A 23,999-nucleotide genomic window follows, 5' to 3' on the forward strand; every position below is an offset into this window, starting at 1 on the left:
TTTTTGGAGAAAAATTTATAAGGGGTCGCAAAGTGAAGATAACAAGAGTAGAGGAGGAAGGGTGTTATGAAATATAAGGGGCATGGGCTATGAGACGGACTTCATAGCCTTGTAGTTAGGTTAGGAAATAGTTCCTAATCTTTAGAAGTAATTCTCTAAACATTTTACTAGAAACTCGCTGAAGCAAAACAAATTAAGGAAAACAAAGAATTTATAGTACATAAATAATAAGTTAAATTGCAACTTCATAACTAATAAAGCAATCAAAGTGGAGCTACACATGAATTAATAGCATAATAATAAAGTGAAAAAAAAAAGTATGCATTGTACCTTGCCATGACACGATCAATGTTTTGACAAAATCCACTTGAGAGCTTTAACCAAAAACTTCAATCTGTTTGTTACCAAGTAAAATTCTAAGAGATTAGACTATGATATTATTTACTCTTGATTTATTTTTATAAATTCTAAACTGATATAATTAAAATGTAAGGGGGAAAAAAATAAAAAAACTCAATTCAGGTCGGTAACTTATTTAGAAAATAAAAGCAATCTGATAACAGCCCAAAATTCAAATCCAAAGCATGAGTAACTGAGTAACTAATAATAAAAGGAAGCAATCTTGCTTCTCAAAACTCAATTCAGGTCAGTAGAAGTGAGACGATTTAATGGTAAGTCATGAGCTAATCAAAATATTATCCTGGTAACTGGTAAGCCATGAACTTGGCAGCCATTCATGCAAACCACATGGGTCATCCATGCAGCAGCAGACAATGAAATACATTTAGAGAATAGTGAAAAGAATCAGGATGCTTTAACGTAAATCTTTTCACATGGACCAGTTTGACTATTAAACGACTTATAATTAAGAATAAAAATATTATCATAAATCTCAATAAGTCACGAATTTGAAGTTGTTGCGGAGCAGATCCTGTGATATAATATAACCTTGGAAGTTTTAACTTTAAAAAATAAAAGTAAAGTTATGAAAATAGATGGAGGTGGGCAGAGTGAGACAGTGAGTGATGTGAATTATTATCAAGTGATAGAGTATGATAATAACGTGAAGACTGATATATTAACACATTATTACCATTACCTTAATAAATGCTACCAAAATTTTGCCTCCATGTGTTGCTCTGCTCTGTTACTACTTACTACTATTATGTTTTCTAATCAAAGTTATTCTCAAAAGTAATAAACAAACAAAACTACCACTTAAAAGGGACCAAAATTCATGAGATTTCTCTGAGGCGGCTTTTTTATTATTGATCTGTGCCACTGATGCCCTCAAAACAAGGCAAGTTAGTACTTATCCCTAACAATATCAATATCTGTGATTTCAGTTTAGATTTCACTGCTCACTGCTACGCTTCAAATTTCTTATTAAAGAGTATATTCAGTTTGCTTGGAATATTGAACAATCTCAATCAAACTAAAAACTATTTTCTTATCTTATCTATATAGTAAGTTGATGTTATGATACTGAGAAGACAACCAATTGCAGAGGAAATAAGTGGGTGCTTTATCTGTGAGGGTCTACCTTCAGGGATAAGAGCCCATAGTTCTTATTAGCTCCCCTAATCATTCTATATTCTCACTTCTTGTCTCCCTCCTCTCTATTTATAATTTTTAGATCATTTTTAAGTTAATAAATTAGCTACAACATTTAACTTCTCTTTGAATAAGATTAAATTGAACTTCTCAATTAAGACACGATAATTTTCTAATTTTCAAGTAAATTACTATCAACACAAGACAGTTGTTAGGAATCAAATTAAAGCAACAAGAAAGTATTCATATAGAATCAATTTTAATATCAACTATCTTATAACCACACTTCTAAACAAAAACCAATTTTTTAAGAAAAAAATTCAGAACGCAAAATATTCCAAATAAAGAGAGAGCTAAAACAATATTTTTTTCAAGAGCAATCGTCAGACTTAATTACACAACAAAAACCGACGAAATTGTTATAAAAAAAAAAATCTGACGTCACAATTATTTATCTTTACCATACTCACTATTATTGAGAGAAGAGACAAGTTAACATCAACATTTTACGCCTGTAAAAACTTATTTGAGATCCTAAAATGATGCAACTCTTGAACAACTCAATAAAAAAGATGAATTCATCTTTTACAAGAAACTCAACATGATAGTATAGAATCAATAGAAAAAATGTCGTTGTCCAACCAAAACCCCAGAAAACACTACAAATCAATGCGGTGACGCCGTGAGGGTTGACGCCGTCAGTGGTCTTCTCTGATTTGGGGGTGATGAAGGGAGTGTGATTAGCTAGCTAGGGATCGTGAGTTCAGTGGCCATGTTATTTTGTTTTTATTTGCCTAAGTGTCTATGGCCATGTTATTTTTGTTTTTATTTGCCTAAGTGTGTTATTTTGTTTTTATTTGCCTAAGTGTCTAGTGTCTACTGTACGCGTGCTTGTATATATATTTGGTGAAATATTGTGAAAAAATTTACTAAGTGTTGACATATTTGACTTGAAATACATTAGGCAACACTTTTAAAATGCACCTGAAATATGATAAATAGGCTACACTTTAAAAGTGTTTTCTTTGGTGTAAAAAGTGAACCCATAACTCTTAAGTTAAGGCTACGCTTTATAAGTGATCTTTATAATATCTAAGGCATCGCTTTTCAAGTGATGCCACAAATGTGATTCCTATTCTCCCGCAAAAAGGAGGAATAGGCTACACTTTTCAAATGTAGCTTAAAAAAAGTGTGGCTGAATGGGTATTTTTCTTGTAGTATCAAACCCAGAATTAAGACATATAATCAACTTTCACAAGTGTATTTCACAGTTTGGGAACTCTTTCATGGATTACTACTAATTTATAGCATTTGACCACAAATTGATCCTACAATCATTCGTTCATCAAATTGGGGTGCAAAAATGTTTGCTATTTTTCTTTAACCTATAAAGTACCTGCGTAAACGGAATGAAACCCCAATCCCAAATTCACGAGTTCGATCTCCTGCGCCGCAACAATCCCAAATTCACGAGTTCTGCTGTGCCGCAGCAATAACGGAATGAAACCAGCAAATTCTGAGTTCTCCTGCGCCGCAAGATTAGCATGCATGTTCATCAATTCACGAATTCAAAGGATTTTGTACCAAACCCCCAAATTGCAACCCAAAAATCAGAATCCTACCCTCTCAGATTTTAGAAACCAAATGAAGGTGATACATCTTCTGAGGCAATGTCAGTTGATCCAGATCACTTAGTTCATTGATGAACAAGGGAGGTTCAACTTCCCAAGTATCAATGCTAAATAATTTGGCATTCAGCTTCATGATTGCACCAAGAAACTTGGCAGTTTGCTCTTCAGTAACCTCCTCATTCTCTTCAGAAGAGGAATACTCGTCAGAGCTCATGAAGGGCATAAGGAGGTTCAATGGAATCTCTATGGTCTCTAGATGAGCCTCAGAGTCCTTTGGTTCCTCAGAGGGAAGCTCCTTATTGATCACTGGACGTCCCAGGAGGTCTTCCTCCTTAGGATTCACGTCCTCTCCGCTCCTTACAGGTTCGGCCATTTTGCTTATGTCAATGGCCTTGCACTCTCCCTTTGGGTTCTCTTCTGTATTGCTTGGGAGAGTACTGGGAGGGATTTCAGTGATCCTTTTACTCAGCTGGCCCACTTGTGCTTCCAGATTTCTAATGGAAGACCTTGTTTCATTCATGAAACTTACAGTAGCCTTAGATAGATCAGAGACTAGATTTGCTAAATTAGAAGCGTTTTGTTCAGGGTTCTCTGTCTGTTGCTGAGTTGATGATGGAAAAGGCTTGCTATTGCTAAACCTGTTTCTTCCACCATTATTAAAGCCTTGCTGGGGCTTTTGATCCTTCCATGAGAAATTTGGATGATTTCTCCATGATGAGTTATAGGTGTTTCCATAAGGTTCACCTAAGTAATTTACCTCTGCTATTGCAGGGTTCTCAGGATCATAAGCTTCTTCTTCAGAAGATGCCTCTTGAGTACTGTTGGATGCAGCTTGCATTCCATGCAGACTCTGAGAAATCATATTGACTTGCTGAGTCAATATTTTGTTCTGAGCCAATATGGCATTCAGAGTATCAACTTCAAGAACTCTCTTCTTCATAGGCGTCCCATTACTCACAGGGTTCCTTTCAGAAGTGTACATGAACTGGTTATTAGCAACCATGTCAATGAGTTCTTGAGCTTCTGCAGGCGTTTTCTTTAGGTGAATGGATCCACCTGCAGAGGTATCCAATGACATCTTAGATAACTCAGACAGACTAACTGAGGTTTCAGCTCAAAGTTGTTTGCTCCAATGGCAGGAATGGAGATGCTTCTTCCATGTAAATTGGAATTAGGTACAGTGAAGTCACCAAGCATCTTCCTTATTTTATTATTATTTTCGGCTGCCATCTCCTTGTCCTGTTCGAAAATTTCTGAAAGGTTATCTCTGGATTGTTGTATTTTAGCTTCTCTTAATTTTCTCTTCAGAGTCCTTTCAGGTTCTGGATCTGCTTCTACAAGAATGTTCTTATCCTTGCTCCTGCTCATATGACAAAGAAGAAGGCACAGTGTAACACCAGAGTATATTGCTCTTGATAACAAATTGCTGCTCATCATTTATCAAGTATGTAACTTACCTCTGATGGTTTGGAAGCCTCAGTCCAAAAGAATTTAGACATGGCTTTACAGCCAGCCAGGCTTCACATGCTTCATGAAACACTAGAATTCATTCTTAAAAATTTTGAATAAAAATATTTTATTTTTGAAAACATTTTTATTTTTTTCGAAAACAGGTGAAAAGATTTTGAAATATTTTTGAAAAATTTTTGAAAAGAAAATAAAAAGAAAATTACCTAATCTGAGCAACAAGATGAACCGTCAGTTGTCCAAACTCAAACAATCCCCGGCAACGGCGCCAAAAACTTGGTGCACGAAATTGTGATGTCCAGGCTCAAACAATCTCCGGCAACGTGAGCAACTTGGTGCTCTGATCTCAATACATAATTGTCACAACTTCGATACAACTAACCAGCAAGTGCACTGGGTCGTCCAAGTAATACCTTACGTGAGTAAGGGTCGAATCCCATCAGCAGTCCTTTTTTCAACCTCTGAATCTGATTTCTGCTCAAGTCCCTCAATTTCAGCCAGAAAATACCTGAAATCACAGAAAAACACAAAAACTCATAGTAAAGTCCAGAAATGTGAATTTAACATAAAAACTAATGAAAACATCCCTAAAAGTGACTAGATCCTACTAAAAACATACTAAAAATAATGCCAAAAAGCGTATAAATTATCCGCTCATCAGTAATGAAAGACAGTATAAATTCATGTCAATGCAAAAGGAACACAGGTATCATAAAAGATTGGCATTGACAGATAAATAATATCACCCAACAGTGTAAAACAAGTCACTGAGCACCAAAATAATATCAGAAAAGATACAATAGTTGAATAAGAACATTTAACACCAATGGTAAAATAGGAAATTAGAAAAGGAGATAAAAATATGAATAAAATTAAAATGCAATGAAGGAAAGTATGCAAATGCAGTATGTAAAAGAGAATGAAAGAGAATAAGGATGAGAAGAAAGTGAGAAAAGAAGAAAAAGGAGTAAGAAATGAAAAACAGGGCGCGATGCGTGCGCTCGCATCACACGTATGCGTGCAAACTGAAATGGCCATGCGACGCGTATGCGTGGGTGCCCGAAGAAGAAAAGTGACGCGCGAGCGTTCGTCACGAGTACGCGTGACAACTCACAGGATTCCCGTATAGTGGCAGCGCAACTTTCTATTCAATTCGCTTTTTACGCCGATTTTCATGCCCACGCGTACGCGTCGCTGACGCTTACGCGTGGGTTGAAAAAATTGCAGGGGACGCGTATGCATGAGGCACGCGTACGCGTGGTGTGGCTTGTGCGCCATGCACCCCTCCCGTGCGTCTCCATCGCAACTCTCTGTTCATTTGCGCATACACATATGACGCGTGCGCGTCGTAGACGCTTGCGCGTCGAAAGCGTTTTTTTTATGTAGAATGCAGGTGATTATGCAGAATTTTATAAATAAACACTGAAAAAAATAAAATAAAACTAATAATAAAAAAAAAGTAACGATCATACCATGGTGGGTTGTCTCCCACCTAGCACTTTTAGTTAAAGTCCTTAAGTTGGACATTTGGTGAGCTCCTTGTCATGGTGGCTTGTGCTTGAACTCATTTTGAAACTGCCACCAATGCTTGGACTTCCAATAAGCTTCAACATCTCCAAATAAATTCACCAAGCCTTGATGAAGTTCTCCACAAGCTTTGAGCTCCCAAAGTTGATCCTCTTGTATGCCGGCATCCCAAATCTTATTTTTACACCCGTCTTTAAGTTGATTATCACGATCCCATCCAGGTGGTTTAGCCTTGAAATTCTCATTTAAGCACCCAAACATCCTCCTAGACCCAATCAATTGAGAATTGTACCAACCTTTGCAATTAGGCCTTGAGCTTCCAACCATAACGAACCTAGGATGGTGTTGCCAACCACTAACCATCTTCCTTTTACTCTTAAAACTGTAGATAGCTCTAAGTTGTCCATCTGTTTCAAGCAGACCATATTCAAGTGGAAAGGTAGAGTTTAAGGATAAGAATTTTACCCACTTGAATGTTGTGTTGGATGGTAATGGCTTGGGGGAAGGTATCTCCAGTGGCGGCCTTGCCAATGTATGCTTCACTCTCTTGGACTCCTCTTTGATGATCTCCACCTCTTGACAAGCTTCTGCAACATTAACCTCTTCCTCTAGTTCAATGGGAGAGGGTTCAATTGTAGGTAAAAACTCATTAATTATTGAACCCATCTCATGATCAACCTCCTCCAAGTTTTCAACCATGACATGTCTTAGAGGTTGTACACCCTCCTCAACATCAAATTCAAACGTCTTGGAAAAAGGTTCTATGACTTGAGTTTCCCATGGAGGTTCTGCATCTCCTAAGTCCTTGACCACTTCCTCTTCTTCAATAATTTTGGCATTCTCCACTTGCTCTAGTACAAAATCCAGCTCCTCCTTGATAACTTCCACCTCTTGACAACTTTCTTCAAGGGTCTCTCCTACCTCCACCTTTTTGGCCTCCTCTTGCTTCTCTTGAAGTATGTATGCGTGAAACCGATCCATTACGTCCCTAAGACGATCCCTTCTCTCTTGTTCTGTGTCAATAGCGTAATTGGGATCATGTTGCTCTTGGATTGCTGGAGATGGGTGAAAAGTAAGTACACCAGAGCTTGAGGGTTGAGTATTGGGGGTAAAGGATTGATCCATGCGGGATATAAGAGCTTGAAGAGTGGAGGTTAGACCAGTGAAAGCAGAGGTAAGTGTGGTTTGAAACTTTATTTGCCCTTGGCGAATAACATTAAGGGTGTTGTCATCCAATGGGGGTTTGGGTGGATAGGAGGGTTCATCATTTTGGAGAGAGGGTTCATAATAGGAAGGTGGTTCTTCTTGGTAAGGGTATGGAGATGGTGAATATTAAGGTGGTGGTTCTGGGTATGGTTCATATGGTTCGTGTGGTGGTTGGTATGGTGGATAAGGGTTAGGGTCACCTGGAGGTGAATGGTGGAAAGGGGCTTGTGAGTATAGTGGTTCAAAACTATGTTGAGGAGGGGGTTCATATGTATATGGTGGGGCTTGTTGGTAACTACAAGGAGGTCCACCATATCCATTGTCTTGGTACGCACCTCGGAATGGCTCTTGCTCATAGTAAATTGGTGGGGGTAGATTGTCACGAAAAGGTCCACCATAACCATTGTCTTGGGATGCATCGTAGAATGGTTGTTGCTCATGGCACATTGGAGGATGTTGTTGCCGAAAGGGTTGATGAAATCCTCGTGACTCCTCCCATCTTTGATTGTTCTAACCTTGATGCATGTTCTCATTATAGCTTTCATTCCCTACAACATAATTTGAACCAAACTCATAGCCAAAGGGGTGAGAATTCATAGTAACAAAAGAAAGTAAAAACAAAAACTAATAAGAAAATAATGAGAATAAACTCCTAAAACTAGAAACAACTAACAAAGAAACGAAAAAGCAAAATTATTCACAATATTCACAATAACCAATAATAAGGCACACGTTTGTAATTTTTTCGGCAATGGCGCCATTTTTTGACGAACGAATTTTTGACGGTTTAGAATTTCACAATAAATCCTCGTTGCAAGTATAGTATCTAAACCAACAAAGAATCCTTTCAAGCAAAAAAAATTGTTTGTCACAAGAAACAAACCCCAATAAAAATAATAACCGAAGTATTCAAACCTCGGGTCGTCTCTCAAGGAATTGCAGGGAGGTGTAGTTATTATTGGTTATGGAAAAGTATATTTTTGGGGTTTTGAATAAGGAACAAGAAAGGTAAATTGCAAGAATTAAACTAATAGTTAAGAAAGGCTCTTGGCAAGGTATGAGAACTAAAAGTCCTATCCTAGTTATCCATATCAATTGTGATAAGAATTGTCCTTTGCTCCCACTTAGTTAACCTCTAACTATGAAAGAAAGTCAAGTGGATGAATCAATTTGATTCCTCAAGTCCTAGTTAACTCCTAAGGAAAGACTAGCTTTAGAGGGATCCAAACCAACTAGCAACTTTCAATTATCAACCAACAAAGGAGTTTGATAACTTAAGAGTCTTCAATTACTCAACCAAAGCCAAGAGGAGAAAAACCTACTCTAAAATCCAACCAAGCATTTTATCAAACACTTGGTAGGCACAACATAAAAACATAGAAAACTAGCAAGGAATATTAAATCCAAACGATCAATTGCAAACATCAATAACTCACAAATAATAGAAGAAGCAATAAATATGAAATACCTCAACTTGAATTAAATAGAAAATCAAATCTAACATGAGAATTCATAAACTAAATTGGGAAGATAAATAAACCAACAAGAGAAATAGATAAACTAAAGTGCTAGAACTAATAAGAGTAGAAGAAAACTAAATTAAAGCAAAGTAGAAATTTGAGATTAAGGAAAGTTAAACCTAAAATCCTAAAACCTAGAGAGAGGAGAGGAAAGAGCCTCTCTCTAGAAAACTACATCTAAAACCTAAAATTTTTGTGAATGAATTGTTGTATGAATGAATGAATGATTCTCCCACTCTACAGCCTCTAATCTGTATTTTCTAGGTCGAAAACTGGGCCAAAAGGAGCCCAGAAATCGCCCCAGTGTTTTCTGATACGTCCAGCACGTGGTTCTGTCACACGTACTATAAGGACGATGTATAGCTTGTCTTCTTCTCCTAGAATCAGAGAAGAAATGTAAAGGTAGTGGAGGTGCGAATTTGCATAGGAACATTGCAACTTCAGCAGAGGATCATACTTCGAAAGAGAGCAGGTTTGCTGTCCCTGTTTTCTGCTTTATCTTGGAGGCCATTTAATCTTGTTATACTGCTTGAATCAGAACTATTTGATTATTGCTTTGACTCTAAGTTGTGATCTTTTTTCCTTCAACCATTCGATAAAAATTATTTTTAATTCACTTTGAAGAGAACCCATTTCTCCAACTTCATTTCCTATCCAAAATCACATGGACAAAATGCAGCAGCTATAAGCCTTCATGAATGTGTGTGTTGGATCAACAAAGGCAGCTTCTTAGTCCAATATAGTATCCAAAAATTAGCGCAATGAAGTTTAATCATTTTTTTTCTAATTTCAACTCTCATATGGACCTACATAATAAAATACATATCAAACTCATTTTTGGACTTTTAATCCAACTAAATATAGATGTTTGTCATCACTAAAAATTAAATTATTATTTTTTAAATTCAATAAGAATTTAGAATTTAAGATGTAGGTGAGGAGTGCTACATATACAAGTCATTTTTGTTTACAAGTCTTACAAGTTGGGCCTAACACGCGCGTTACAGAAGAAGAAGAAGAAGAAGAAGAAGAAGAAGAAGAAGAAAAAGAGGCACAAAAAAAAAATGTGAAACGACGTATTTATAAATGACTTGTATGACTTATATGGAAAATCACTTGTATGTGGAGAATTACTCTTAAAAAAATTTTGTTTTTTATTTTTTAAAAATTTATTTTTATTTTTCATTTTCTAAAGACAAAATTTGTTTGCTTTGTTCTTTTCCAGTTTTACTTTTCTTTTGCACTTACTTTACCCAACGTTTTCTCTTTCCACACCACCACACTTACAGAGCACAACAAATCTTCCTCTCCCCCAAAAACCAGTCATGACACTAAACAAATTCCCTATCTCAACACCACTAATTTCTCAACCAATTTTGATAATGCTTCCACCTTTTTATCATGTCGTATAGTGTAGTCTATGGCTTCCTCTTGTTAAACACCGTCATTGATGTAGGAACTAGTTATATCAGCTCACTATTTAAACCATAAATAGTATCAACCATCAATTGAGAGAATGGAGAATTTGACCTTTAACACCAAAATAGGGGAGGAAGATACTTGGTGGTTACATGACCAATCAGAACAAGAAATAATGATTCCTCAAAACTCCAGTGATGAATGATGTAAATGTTGACGTTGTTGACAACAAAAACTTCGGTACATTTCTTTATAATTAGGTACTTTTGTCACGTTTTAAAAAATTTGAAGGTATTTTGATCGTTCTCAAAATTGGTAGGTACTTTTATCAGCAATTGATAATAGAGACTTTTTGTGGTTTACTCTATTTGAGTCAACACTACCAACTCTTTATTTTTCTTTTTCCCTAAAAAGTATTGATCCCTAGCATTTTCATTGTTTCTAAACACCACAGTTTGCTTAAGAACACGACAGTTTTAAACGTCACAACTTTCAAGTTATGGTCTTGATGAAAATGGCAGTGCAAACCACCACAATTTCGTCACAAATATGGCATTTTCTTGGCTACCATAAGAATCATGTTATGCCGGTAAAACTGCCACAAAGCACAAAGGCAAGTTACAGGTCGTCTGAAACTCTGAATTCTCACTACGTTATGAAAAATTTTGAGCCACCATAATTTTCAGCTAATGAACTTGTATGAAGCGACTAATAAGTAATAACTATCACAACCCGTGTCACATCATTGTCGGTTTTAAGTTTTAACTATGGCCACAATTTTCAGGCTTAGTTTGTATCAAAATAGAGGTTACGATATGTTCATATGGCTCATAAAGTACCATTAAGACTCACATTCAACACAAACAACATCCATACGTAATTAAAGAAAAATTACATGAACTGAACAGTGAAATTGTTCACAAACTTAATATTTTAAAATGATAGATTCTACAAAGTAAAGAAGGATCATTTAACCTTGTATACACTCCCGCATAACTGTCAATTTGAACAAGTGGTGATGCATCGATTTATTTAAAATGAAAATTTACTAGTAGTTATTTTTAGGTAAAGTTGTTAGTTAAAAATCATGAGATGATTTGATATGTTTAACTAAATTATTATCTAATAGTTCTCAACTATCAACTTTATATGAAAATAACTGCATCAAAGTTTTCATCTTTATTTAATATATTACTTCATCCAAGTAGACAATTATTTAAAAAGGCAGAGAGGGTATTATGGCTAAATCAAATCTATACAAACTCTAGGCTCTTGTAGAATCTTCTCCGCCATTAACTCTTCCTCCAACTCATTGTCACAGCCATCTCTCTGTATTTGCTTTCCCCATCCATGCAAGCTTGAAGCATCATCTTTTATAGTATCACTAGCAACATTTAAGGCATAGATTTTAATCTTTGGACTTACAAATGAAGACACAAGAAGTACAAGAGAAGCCATGACATAGAAAATAAAATGAAAATGAAAAACCCGAGCTCTTCAATTAATATAACAAATTCACTAAAGCATGCTTCGCTTAAATAATACAGAGAATTATGCTGGCGGTGATAGGCTTAGAAAGTTAATAATGTTCCATTATTAGTGTTGCTAAGAACTATACATTTGGATTATTTTGGATATGGGTTTGCAAAAGTTAGTTGTGGTTGTTGGGTAGTTGACTTAAATCCACCCTTTTTTTTGTCAACATCTGTTTTATGGGCTTATTAAGAGGGTGATATAGTTCCCTAATAACTAGTACGTACTTGTTAATAACTAGTACTTGCTTAAACCAAGTTGGATTATTGACCAAAAAAAAAAAAAAAAACCAAGTTGGATTGATACAATGGTTAATTCATTAGTCTGTTTAATAAGTGTGGGAATTCGAATCTCGTTTTGTACATGCAGCAACTCATTGACTAGTAGCAAACTCTTAAATGGAATTTCAATCTGCGACGGATTAATACTAGTACTTATTTAGACCAATTTGGGTTGGTTGAGGGTCACTTAGTAACAGATTCTTAAATAAAGATCAAATTTACAACGGATTAATTCTTAACCTATCGAATTAGGAGATATAGTAGACAACCAAAAAACCACCACTTGTTTACGGTTGCTACCCAATATTTACTCCGCAGAAGCCACCCATAAAGTTATGATCATTTAATCTTAATCATGAAGAAGGGAATAAAATTCTATGCGTTAGCTAATAACATTTTATTCTGTCACAAAAATTTATTGTACTCTCATCTATTAAAAATTATTAATTTTATATCCAAAATATGTCACATATCATTTTTTTATTACAATTGAAATCAAATCTTTTTCTCCAAAATTAAAGAGTTTTTCTCCGGTCTCTTTCTTTCTCTATCTCTCTCGTTACTTCACTCACTCTATCTCTTTTATATATCATTTTCAAAGACTAATTACAAATTTGACAATTAAAATATACAAACAAGTGTTAAAAATTAATTATTAGTAAAAAATTAAACTCTTTCATATGAAAATAATAACTAAAAAATTTATTATTTATTTTTTCTTATCTGCAAAAATCCTAACCTTCTTAACCGATGGAGACTTTTATCCCTTATGACCTTTCTATAAAAGTAATTTAATGTTATAAATTTTTTGTGCCATAATCTATAATGTCAAGACCGACGTAATTTTAAAAAATGTATGTTCGCATAATATTATTACGAATAAAAATACTAGTTATTGGCTAAATGTTGCGTGCAATCAATCCAAACTAATGTGTTACTTAATTTCATTGTTTTTCAATTTCTATATGAAGTCCAAAAGACAATCCTAACCTCTTAACTAATTTTTGAAATGAGTTAAACTCCTTTTCTAATATTCCATGAATCGTTTATTATTATTAACAATTCAAGCATTTTAATTCCATCCCGTTAACTTGATGAGCTAATTCAATCTTGATTGATTGCAAGTGTGTAACATGAGAATAGCGAAGTAAATCTAAGGCATCATGCATACTTTCAAAACTCCTAGTCACTAGATCAATCTAAAATTTATTTTACCAAGAAATGCTAGAGGATCATCAGAATTTATTGTTTTTAACCATCAACCCAATTTTTTTAGTTTAGTAATCCAAGGAGATACTTTATCCCACACTTTTAGACATTGATGACCAAAAACAATAAATTCTGATGGCCCTCTAACATTTTTCTTATTTTACCTAAACAGGGGGTAATACAAGACAAGTTTGCAGCATCTGGTAATCCACAAACAACCTACAATCATGATACTAATGTTGGATTGACCAATATAATGGCATAGATAATAGTAACAACTAGAGAATTTCACTTCATCAAATATTAAACACACCAATTTAAACATAGATTAGAATAGACAATCCAACTCATCACCATAGTGTCTTGGTAATTTGAATTCGTTATTGATAGATAGCCCTTCAATCACAGGAGGTTTTAGCCAGGGGGCCAGTTCATTTGTCGCCCTCCCAGAAGGTGCACATGAATGTGGTACACTGATTGGCCTGCCAAAAACAAACCATCAATAAAGACAGTCCGACAAACAAGCATCCTGCGTAAGCAGGGTTCAGGAAGTGCTTCACCCAAAGAGTTTAATGTAAGCAGCTTAGTGTTATATTTTCGAAGGTCTTTGGTATAATATTTTACAAAATACAAGAGTGGAAACAAGTGTTTTGTTACCCAAATATTAAAGGAGGTCAATGTATGCTTTTAGAAATGGGAGGCCATTGAATTTGACCAAACTTCAAAGAAGACGATCATAAAAGTTCCCAAAATTGATAATATTAATAATAACCATAACTCATACAAGATGATTTGATAAGAGTTCTCATATTGAGATTGATGGGAACACTTACAGCCTTTTGGTCCATCGTTGATTACAATTCTGAAGCCATCGTCAAGGCCTTCTTGCTTTGCAACCAGTTTTGCGGTGTAGAGAAGGCGGCCAAGAATCTCAGTGTGCCTCTCCTCAGCCTGGAAACAATACCATGAGAATTGATAGATTAATATATAAACACAAGACCTAACCTAGACACAGTAGAACAGTTGTAAGCGATACTTCAAGCCATCGAAAGGTTTCCATTCAATAATAATAATAATAATAATACTAAAAGTTGCTTGTAAATAAGTCAAGCTAATGATTGAAACAGCCAGAATGATGCATATGCAATGTGAAGTGGATTTACAAATTAAAATATGTCTGTAAATACCTTAAAGGGAATAACAAACAGCATAAAATAGAAGACCAATATTTTAATGTGACAAACAGACAACATATATTAGAGTGATGGATGCTTAAATCAATAAAATAAAAAAGTGCCTTGTATTCTGTTCTTTTCCTTTCAAGTGATGCTAATCAGATTCCACTTCAACACAGAACTCAGAATGGAGTCCAACTTTGAACTCAATTTGCTACCAGGACTAATTAGGTTATGGTCAAATTGCATAGGAAAATAACAAGAAACTATGATATGGCCATAGGTTATATAACCTTATAAAGAAAATTGTCATGAAATGCATATCATGGACAAAGGAGCAAAATTGATCAATAAGTTTCTGATAGTGCTTTCATGGTAAAATTTATCTCGCTAAGAAGAAGTAAACAACAACAATGAAGCATGTTGAGTATAACTACAATTATAATTGAAAATAGCAGTGTTATTGAGCACAAACTGATAGAAATTCTTCCCATGAGTGCATGAGTGTGAGAGCAAGTGTGTGCCTGTGCAGGATGCATGTGTCCAGATGATCATTGAAGGGACAGAATGTGACAATTAAAAAATACCTTGGATAGACCAGTTAGCCCATCCCTGACTTTTGGAATGATTAGAATGTGAATAGGAGCTTGAGGAGCTATGTCCCTAAAGGCAAGGACCTGCGGAAAAGGAAGTAAAAATTAAAAGGTGTCAATTGTTAATTTCCTATTCCATTAAATCAAATAACAAAGCTTGATCAGAATTACAATCAATGTTGAAACCACGCAATCAATACTTGCTTCTGACTTCAAAAATACAAATACTAAATAAAAGGAGTTTAATAAATTTTCACACAAGATGTAAATGGAATTCAGAAGAATTTCTGCAAATCTACTTTTTCAGATTATGTCATTCTTCATATAGAAAGCAACCAAACTGCTAATAAAAATAACGATTTACGAAATAATATGTTCAATGAACTACACAGAATTAAGTTCCTAGAGGATAGGACATTATCGCAATCTGATCATGTAATTAAATTCTTCAAGAAAGAATCAATCTTAGAGAGACGAAGACATAAAAAATATTGAAAAAATAAACATGTGACTGACAATAAAAGCAGAAACCAGTTATTTTCAACAAAACGTATATGTAATGTAAAGCATATTTAACTCCAAATATCTTAGCTATATAAGAATTTCAAAGGTTAAGTGTTATTTATGAAAACATAGTAAAGTAGTAGCCAAAGCACCAAGAACTGATAGGTACATTAAGTACAAAAAATCGAGTATTCCTATAATAGATCCATAACCTGATTTTTCACTTCTGAACTTGACTCATACTTATAACGGGCAATCTCGCAAGTAAAAGTAAAACTAGTTTCTTTTAACCAATTCAAAGATCCTATCACAACAACCTATGTATTTTAACATTGAATGCCCACTGAACTAATTTAGATGTCTACCTGGTCAAAAAAGTATAAACTAAAAAGTCTATATAGATGTTAATAAGATTTTAAAATCAATATAGAAGAGCCAGACAGAAAAAACAACAGAGATCAAAAGACAAAACTCCAATACATCTTTAAATCTTTGTTTCACTGTTTTCACCTCTATCTGCATTTATTCACGGCACTATCAGACTTCACTTAAGCTGTAACATAGTTAAGTTGAGGAGTTGATTAAAGGCTCAGAGAGTACCTTATCATCCTCATAAACCACAGTAGAAGGAATTTCCTTATTGATGATCTTGTCAAATCTGTCCCATCACAGAATAAAAGAGAAAGGATATAAACACTTAGAAATTAAACCTCCAGCACAAAAATGCAGAGCCTCTGGTATTCAAACAATTGAGGGAATTTTGGTCCACAATTTCCATAAATCCTTGTAAAAATACACTGGTAATAATCTCATAATATGCCAAAAACTCAAGAAAAGAATTAATTAAAAAAACCTGCCACTTTCAAAATGCAAACGGATACAACGATATAATCTCTTAAAATTACAGCAAAAATAACTGTTTTTTACGCATTGACACCGTGAATAGTTGTCTAAAAGAGGAATATAATTGCACAACTATATAAAGTTTTAGGTTGTAACTGCATCATAATTAAACTCTTATTGAAATCATGGGGTCCAAAAATGAAAATTACCTATTTATCCAAACTACATAAAATGCAAACTTTATAGGAATTTCACACTTTGACAAAGGAAATGAAAACATGAACATAAACAGGGAAAAATGAACAAAAAAGTGGAGAGGCTAGTTTGAGAAGCATGTTAAGAAAACAAATGAGATGGAAGGGGAAGAGATCACATGGTGGGAGCATCAGAGGGAATGGCTGCAAGAGCGGCTTCTTTCTCTGAAGCCATGGAATGCAATGGAAGAATAGAAGGAAGAGTAAGGGTGCGTTTGATTTTGTTTTTGGGAGGAGAAAAACACCACCAAGCTTTTTGAAAGCTTTACTTTTTTGTTTATCTATTTTTTTCTACTTAAATACAGAAGTAATTTTGTATTTAAAATGATGTTTACATATAAAATAACACTTTTTAACTTCTCTGTTTTATTAACGGACATTTAGCCTTTTTTTTATTTTGGTGACTGGACATTTAGCCTTTAATACTAAATATTTTTTTTGGGTAAAGTATTAAATTAGTCTTTTATGTTTGGACGAAATTTTGTTTTGATTTTTGAGATTTAAGGTGTCCTATTTGAATTTAAAAAAATTTCATTTAGCTTCAATGAAATTCCACTGTAAGGTCAAACTTAAATAATTAACGAAATATTCTAAAATGACAGCAGTACAAGAACAAGGTCGATAATTTGGAGAACAAGTACAAGCTCCAGAAGCACAAAAAAAATAAAAAAAAAACTAAACAAAAAAATCAAACGTATTAAAAAGAGTATTAAGAATATTAAAAAAATACTAAATAAAAAACATACTAGAAACAATATTAAAAAAATTAAACATGCATAAAAAAATAACATTATAATTTAATGTCATGTCCTTTTTAGGATTTTTTTAAATAAATAAAATAAATAAATATTTTACTTACCAAAATAAACAATTTGTAACGTTTTGACCAAAATACATCGGATCTCTTATCTTGTTTACAGTATAAACGAGATAAGATTACACGTATCTCGTTTACACGGTAACTGTAAACGATATATACACTTCATTTCTATGTGGCCTTATCTCGTTTAGACTGTAAACAAGATACGTGAATAATTATTATGTTTATACTATAAACGAGATACATAAAGACAAATTTTTAACAACTATAAAAGGATGTGTAACCCTTTGTATTCTCCACAAATATTTCACTCTCTACCTATTTCTTCCGAAAATAAGCTAAAATGTCTAGTAGTAGTGGATATTTGGTTGTAAGTGTGAATCCGAATTGCCGTTTGAGAAATAGTGATAATGAGGTAATATTTGAGTGTGAAAATTCCATTCTGTGGTGTACCCGCGCGAGTAAGTTATTTATCTGAGTTGAAGAATCTGATATTGAGTAGTGTCAGTGGTAGCGCGAGAAAAAAGATCGAAAGGGTGGGTTATAGGTTGCTAGCACCGACAAAAAATGAAATTTTTCGTTTTCGTCTGTTTTTACTCCATGGCGACAAGCATGTCCGCCTAATGTTTGACATCCATAGGAAAATCATAGCGGAACAAGTGATGGAGCTTTTTGCGGAGGTTGGTGACGTCAGTAGCAGTAGATCTGGCTAATCAGACTTCGTCCAGGATGACCCACCTCTCGCACCCAAACCACTGCACGTTGCAAGTCCAGTGAAAGACATAGACGTTGACGATAAGGACTCCAATGAGGAGTATGTTGTGGATAGCAACGAGAGCGGTTTCTCTGAGGATGATGAGGAGGAGGAGTTTATACTAGAGACCGTTGAGGCATCATGTCGGTATCTTTTGCCTGCCCTGGACCCAATTCAGGTCTTGTCATCTGTACCCAGTCACTACGCTACGTTGGATCTGGACGCGATATAAGAGAAGAATCCATTTTCCAACACGAGTGAAGACGATTACAACTTAGACGATGATGTGAAGTTTTGGGTTGGCCACAGATTCAAAAGCAGAGATGCAGTAATGCAGGATGTGAAGAATTACAGCATTCGTAGAAGTGCTGAATATCGAGTAGTGGAGTCAGATCGATTAAAGTACCATGTGCATCACCAACAACATGAAGCAGGCTGCCCCTGGAGTCTCCGTATTGCTCTCTGACAGAATCTTGGATATTGGTAAGTTGAAGTTCCATTGTGTTCTATATTCTCAATTGTCATTGTTATGCTTGTTGTACCTGTCAACCACGGATGTTTTATTTCGTTAGGGAGGTGCGTAGGGTGGAAGGAGCGCACACGTGTTTAGCACCCACCATGTCGCAGGACCCCCAACAGTTGGACAGCAGTCTCATCTGCCATATCATCTTTCCGTTGATACAATCCAACCCGTCCGTCAGCATCTCTGGCCTACAAGGTGCAGTTAGGCAAAGCTATCACTTCAAACCCTCGTACAGAAAGGTTTGGATGGTGAAGCAAAAGGTGATTGCATAGATAAACGGTGATTAGGAGGAGTCATACAATAAGGTGTCGAGGTTGTTGCAAGCCCAGCTGAGTTGTTGTCCCGGATCGATGGGTGAGATTAGTGTTGTACCGTACTATGATGGACACCTCATGGTGCGTGATTGCAGCATGTTTGACAAGGTATTTTGTGTCTTCCCTGCCTGTGTGGAGGCTTTCAAGCATTGCAAGCCATTCGTCTCCGTCGATGACATACATTTTTATGGCAAATATAGTGGTGTTTTGCTTATTACAGTGGCACAAGATGGTAACAACAATATCCTTCATGTAGCCTTTGCAATTGTTGAGTCCTAGACGACGAAATCACAGTCTTTCTTCCTTACCAATTTGAGGTAACACGTCACCACACAGGAAGGCCTGTTGATTATTTCTGATAGATCTTAAGTGATTGGATTCTGACCTCCCTGCACTCAAAGTGGATTTTCTGGAGCTACAGAACTCGAAATGGTGCGCTTCCAATTGCGTTGGAAAGTAGACATCCAGGGCTTTCCAGAAATATATAATAGTCCATACTTTGGCCAAGAATAGATGACGAAAACTGGCGTTTAACGCCAGCTTTCTGCCCAAATCTGGCGTCCAGCGCCAGAAAAGGAGCTAAAACCAGAGTTGAACGCCCAAACTGGCACAAAAGCTGGCGTTCAACTCCAAGGAGGACCTCTACACGTGCAACACTCAAGCTCAGCCCAAGCACACACCAAGTGGGCCCCGGAAGTGAATTTATGCATCAATTACTTACTCATGTAAACCCTAGTGACTAGTTTATTATAAATAGGACATTTTACTAGTGTATTAGAAGTCTTTTTGACCATCTTGGGATGCCTGGTTCTTAGATCAAAGGGGCTGGCCATTCGGGCATGCCTGGACCTTTCACTTATGTATTTTTAACGGTAGAGTTTTTACACTCCATAGATTAAGGTGTGGAGCTCTGCTGTTCCTCAAAGATTAATGCAAAGTACTACTGTTTTCTATTCAATTCATCTTGTTTCGTTTCTAAGATATTCATTCGTACTTCAATCTGAATGTGATGAACGTGACAATCATCATCATTACCTATGAACGCGTGCCTGACAACCACTTCCGTTCTACCTTAGACTGAATGAGTATCTCTTAGATCTCCTAACCAGAATCTTCGTGGTGTAAGCTAGAATGATGGCGGCATTCAAGAGAATTCGGAAGGTCTAAACCTTGTCTGTGGTATTCCGAGTAGGATTCAATGATTGAATGACTGTGACGAGCTTCAACCTCGCGATTGCCGGGCGTAGTGACAGACGCAAAAGGATAGTAAATCCTATTCCAGCATGATCGAGAACCGACAGATGAATAGCCGTGTCGTGACAGGGTGCGTTGATCATTTTCACTGAGAGGATAAGATGAAGCGATTGACAAGGGTGATGCCTCCAGACGATTAGCCATGCCGTGACAGGGCATTGGATCATTTTCCCGAGAGATGACCGAAAGTAGCCGTTGACAATGGTGATGTATCACATAAAGCCAGCCATGGAAAGGAGCAAGACTGATTGGATGAAGATAGCAGGAAAGCAGAGGTTCAGAGGAACGAAAAGCATCTCCATTCGCTTATCTGAAATTCCTACCAATGATTTACATAAGTACCTCTATCCCTATTCTATTATTTATTTTCGAAAACCCATTACTGTTTTATATCCGCCTGACTGAGATTTACAAGGTGACTATAGTTTGCTTCATACCGATAATCTCCGTGGGATTCGACCCTTACTCACGTAAGGTATTACTTGGACGACCCAGGGCACTTGCTGGTTAGTTATGCGAAGGTGTGAAGATATGTTTAGACCATGGTCCTGTGCATCCATTTTTGGTGCCATTGCCAGGGAATCAATTTCGAACAACAATTCACAACCTGAGTAGCAATTTCGCATACCAAGTTTTTGGCGCAGTCGCCGGGGATTGTTCGAGTTTGGACAACTGACGGTTCATCCTGTTGCTCAGATTAGGTAATTTTCTTTTTGTTTTCTTTTCAAAAAATTTTCAAAAATATTTCAAAATTTTCTCACCTGTTTTCGAAAAAATTTTAGATTCAAAATTTTTAAGAATGAATTCTAGTGTTTCATGAAGCATGTGAAGCCTGGCTGGCTGTAAAGCCATGTCTAAATTCTTTTGGACTGAGGCTTCCAACCATCAGCTGTTATACGACTGTAGGGTATGTCATGCATGTCATGTCTGAATTACATGCTGAAGCTTGGCTGGCCATTGGCCATGTCTAGTGTTTTGGACCGGAGCTTTCATTGAAAGCTTGGCTGGCTAGTGAGCCATGTCTAATTCCTGGACTGAAGCTTTAGACTAAGAATGCAAGATTCCTGGAATTCATATTAAAAATTTTGGAATCCTTATTTTTCATTTTTCAATTAATTTTTCGAAAAAATCCAAAAATTTTTAGAAAATCATAAAAATCAAAAATATTTTTCTGTTTCTTATTTGAGTCAAGAGTCATGTCATAAGTTTGGTGTCATTTGCATGTGCATCTTGCATTTTTCGAAAATTTCATGCATTCATGGTGTTCTTCATGATCTTCAAGTTGTTCTTGGTAAGTCTTCTTGTTTGATCTTGATGATTTTTTGTTTTGTGTCTTTTATTGTTTTTCATATGCATTTTTGAATTCTTAGTGCCTAAGCATTAAAGAATTCTAAGTTTGGTGTCTTGCATGTTTTCTTTGCATTAAAAATTTTTCAAAAATATGTTCTTGGTGTTCATCATGATCTTCATAGTGTTCTTGGTGTTCATCTTGACATTCATAGCATTCTTGCATGCATCACATGTTTTGATCTAAAAATTTCATGCATTGCATCTTTTTAGTGTTTTTCTCTCTCATCATAAAAATTCAAAAAATCAAAAAAAATATATCTTTCCCTTTTTCTCTCTAATTAAATTCGAAAATTTGAGTTGACTTTTTCAAAATTTTTTAAATCAAGTTGTTTCTTATGAGTCAAATCAAATTTTCAATTTGAAAATCTCATCTTTTTCAAAATCTTTTTCAAAAATCAAATCTTTTTCAAATTTCTTAGTTATTTTCGAAAATTTAAAAAATATTTTTCAAAAATCTTTTTCTTATTTTTATATAAAATTTTCGAAAATAACAATAACAATTAATATTTTGATTCAAAAATTTCAAGTTTGTTACTTACTTGTTAAGAAAGATTCAAACTTTGAGTTCTAGAATCATATCTTGTGATTTCTTGTGAATCAAGTCATTAATTGTGATTTTAAAAATTCAAATCTTTTTCAAAAACTAATTTCTCTCATATCTTTTCAAAAATATCTTCTCATCTTATCTTTTTTCAAAAAAAATTTGATTTCAAAATATCTTTTCTAACTTCCTAACTTCCTATCTTTTCAAAATTTGTTTCAACTAACTAACTAACTTTTTGTTTGTTTCTTATCTTTTTCAAAACCACCTAACTAACTCTCTCTCTCTCATTTTCGAAAATCCCTTCCATCTTTTTCAAAATTTCTTTTTAATTAACTAATTATTTTTATTTTTGATTTCAAAATTTTTCGAAAATTACTAACCTTTTTCAAAAACTATTTTCGAAAATCACTAACCCTTTTTCAAAAATTATTTTCGAAAATTCTCCCTCTCCCATCTTACTCTATTTATTTATTCATCTACTAACATCTCATCTCACATCTCTACCCTCCTCACAGTTGTGTTTCTTCCATTACACTACATTCTTTGTCTCCCTCTTTTCTCCCACTCACAAAGGGACCCCTATACTGTGGTATAAAGGATCTCTATTATTATTATTTTTCTGTGCCTTCTTCTTTGTCATATGAGCAGGAGCAAGGACAAGAACATTCTTGTTGAAGCAGATCCAGAACCGGAAAGGACTCTGAAGAAAAAACTAAGATTTAAGGCTCTGTGTGACCTTGGTTCAGGAATAAACCTCATGTCCCTCTCTGTAATAGAGAAACTGGGAATCTATGGGGTGTAAGCTGCTAAAATCTCATTAGAGATGGCAGACAATTCAAGAAAACAGGCATATGGACAAGTAGAGGACGTGTTAGTAAAGGTTGAAGGCCTTTACATCTCTGCTGATTTTATAGTCCTGGATACTGGAAAGGAAGAGGATGATTCCATCATCCTAGGAAGACCTTTCCTGGCCACAGCAAGAGCTGTGATTGATGTTGACAGAGGTGAACTAGTCCTTCAATGGAATGAGAACTCCCTTGTGTTTAAAACTCAAGGATCTCCCTCTGCAACCATGGAGAGGAAGCATGAAAAGCTTCTCTCAAAGCAGAGTCAACCCAAGCTCCCACAGTCAAACTCTAAGTTTGGTGTTGGGAGGCCACAACCAAACTCTAAGTTTGGTGTTGAACTCCCATATCCAAACTCTAAGTTTGGTGTTGGAGAGTTTCAACAATGCTCTGAACATCTATAAGGCTCCATGAGAGCCCACTGACAAGCTATTGACATTAAAGAAGCGCTTGTTGGGAGGCAACCCAATTTTTATTTATCTAACTATATTTTTCTTAGTTATATGTCTTTATAGGTTCATGATCATGAGGAGTCACAAAATAAATATTAAAATTAAAAACGGAATCAAAAACAGCAGAAGAGAAATCACACCCTGGAGGAGCATCTGCCTGGCGTTCAACGCCAGAACAGAGCATGGTTCTGGCGATGAACGCCCAAAATGGGCAGCATTCTGGCGCTGAACGCCCAGAACAAGCATGGTTCTGGCGTTCAACGCCAGAAATGGCAACAAATGGGCGTTGAACGCCCAAAATGGGCACCAACCTGGCGCTGAACGCCCAGAGTTGTGTGCAAAGGCATTTTACATGCCTAATGGGTGCAGGAATGTAAATCCTTGACACCTCAGGATCTGTGGACCCCACAGGATCCCCACCTACCTC

General features: G+C 35.6%; 1 protein-coding gene across 2 annotated transcripts; it reads right to left on the bottom strand.

The window, feature by feature from the left end:
* Positions 13,348–17,006, bottom strand: LOC107604736 (adenylylsulfatase HINT1). 2 transcript variants are annotated; one of them, XM_016306395.2, is made up of 5 exons: positions 16,836–17,006; positions 16,220–16,277; positions 15,110–15,199; positions 14,181–14,298; positions 13,348–13,829 (listed from the first exon to the last, which is right to left on the bottom strand). In XM_016306395.2, the coding sequence occupies exons 1-5, from the start codon at positions 16,889–16,891 to the stop codon at positions 13,762–13,764; spliced, it is 390 nt and encodes a 129-aa protein (XP_016161881.1). In that variant the 5' UTR covers positions 16,892–17,006; the 3' UTR covers positions 13,348–13,761. The 2 variants fall into 2 exon arrangements, with proteins under 2 accessions (XP_016161881.1, XP_020960320.1); XM_021104661.1 differs by having other exon boundaries at positions 16,672–16,848.

This window comes from Arachis ipaensis, chromosome B06 (assembly GCF_000816755.2).
Source record: "Arachis ipaensis cultivar K30076 chromosome B06, Araip1.1, whole genome shotgun sequence".
NCBI lineage: Eukaryota > Viridiplantae > Streptophyta > Magnoliopsida > Fabales > Fabaceae > Arachis > Arachis ipaensis.

Bases quoted from the DNA above. Each gene is read 5' to 3' on its own strand.
- LOC107604736 (XM_021104661.1), bottom strand. From the start codon at position 16,748: ATGTTCATGTTTTCATTTCCTTTGTCAAAGTGTGAAATTCCTATAAAG. The intron at 16,278-16,671 runs GTAATTTTCATT...GTGATGGGACAG, and splicing joins TATGTAGTTTGGATAAATAG to ATTTGACAAGATCATCAATA. The intron at 13,830-14,180 runs GTAAGTGTTCCC...TGTTTTTGGCAG, and splicing joins CAACGATGGACCAAAAGGCT to GCCAATCAGTGTACCACATT.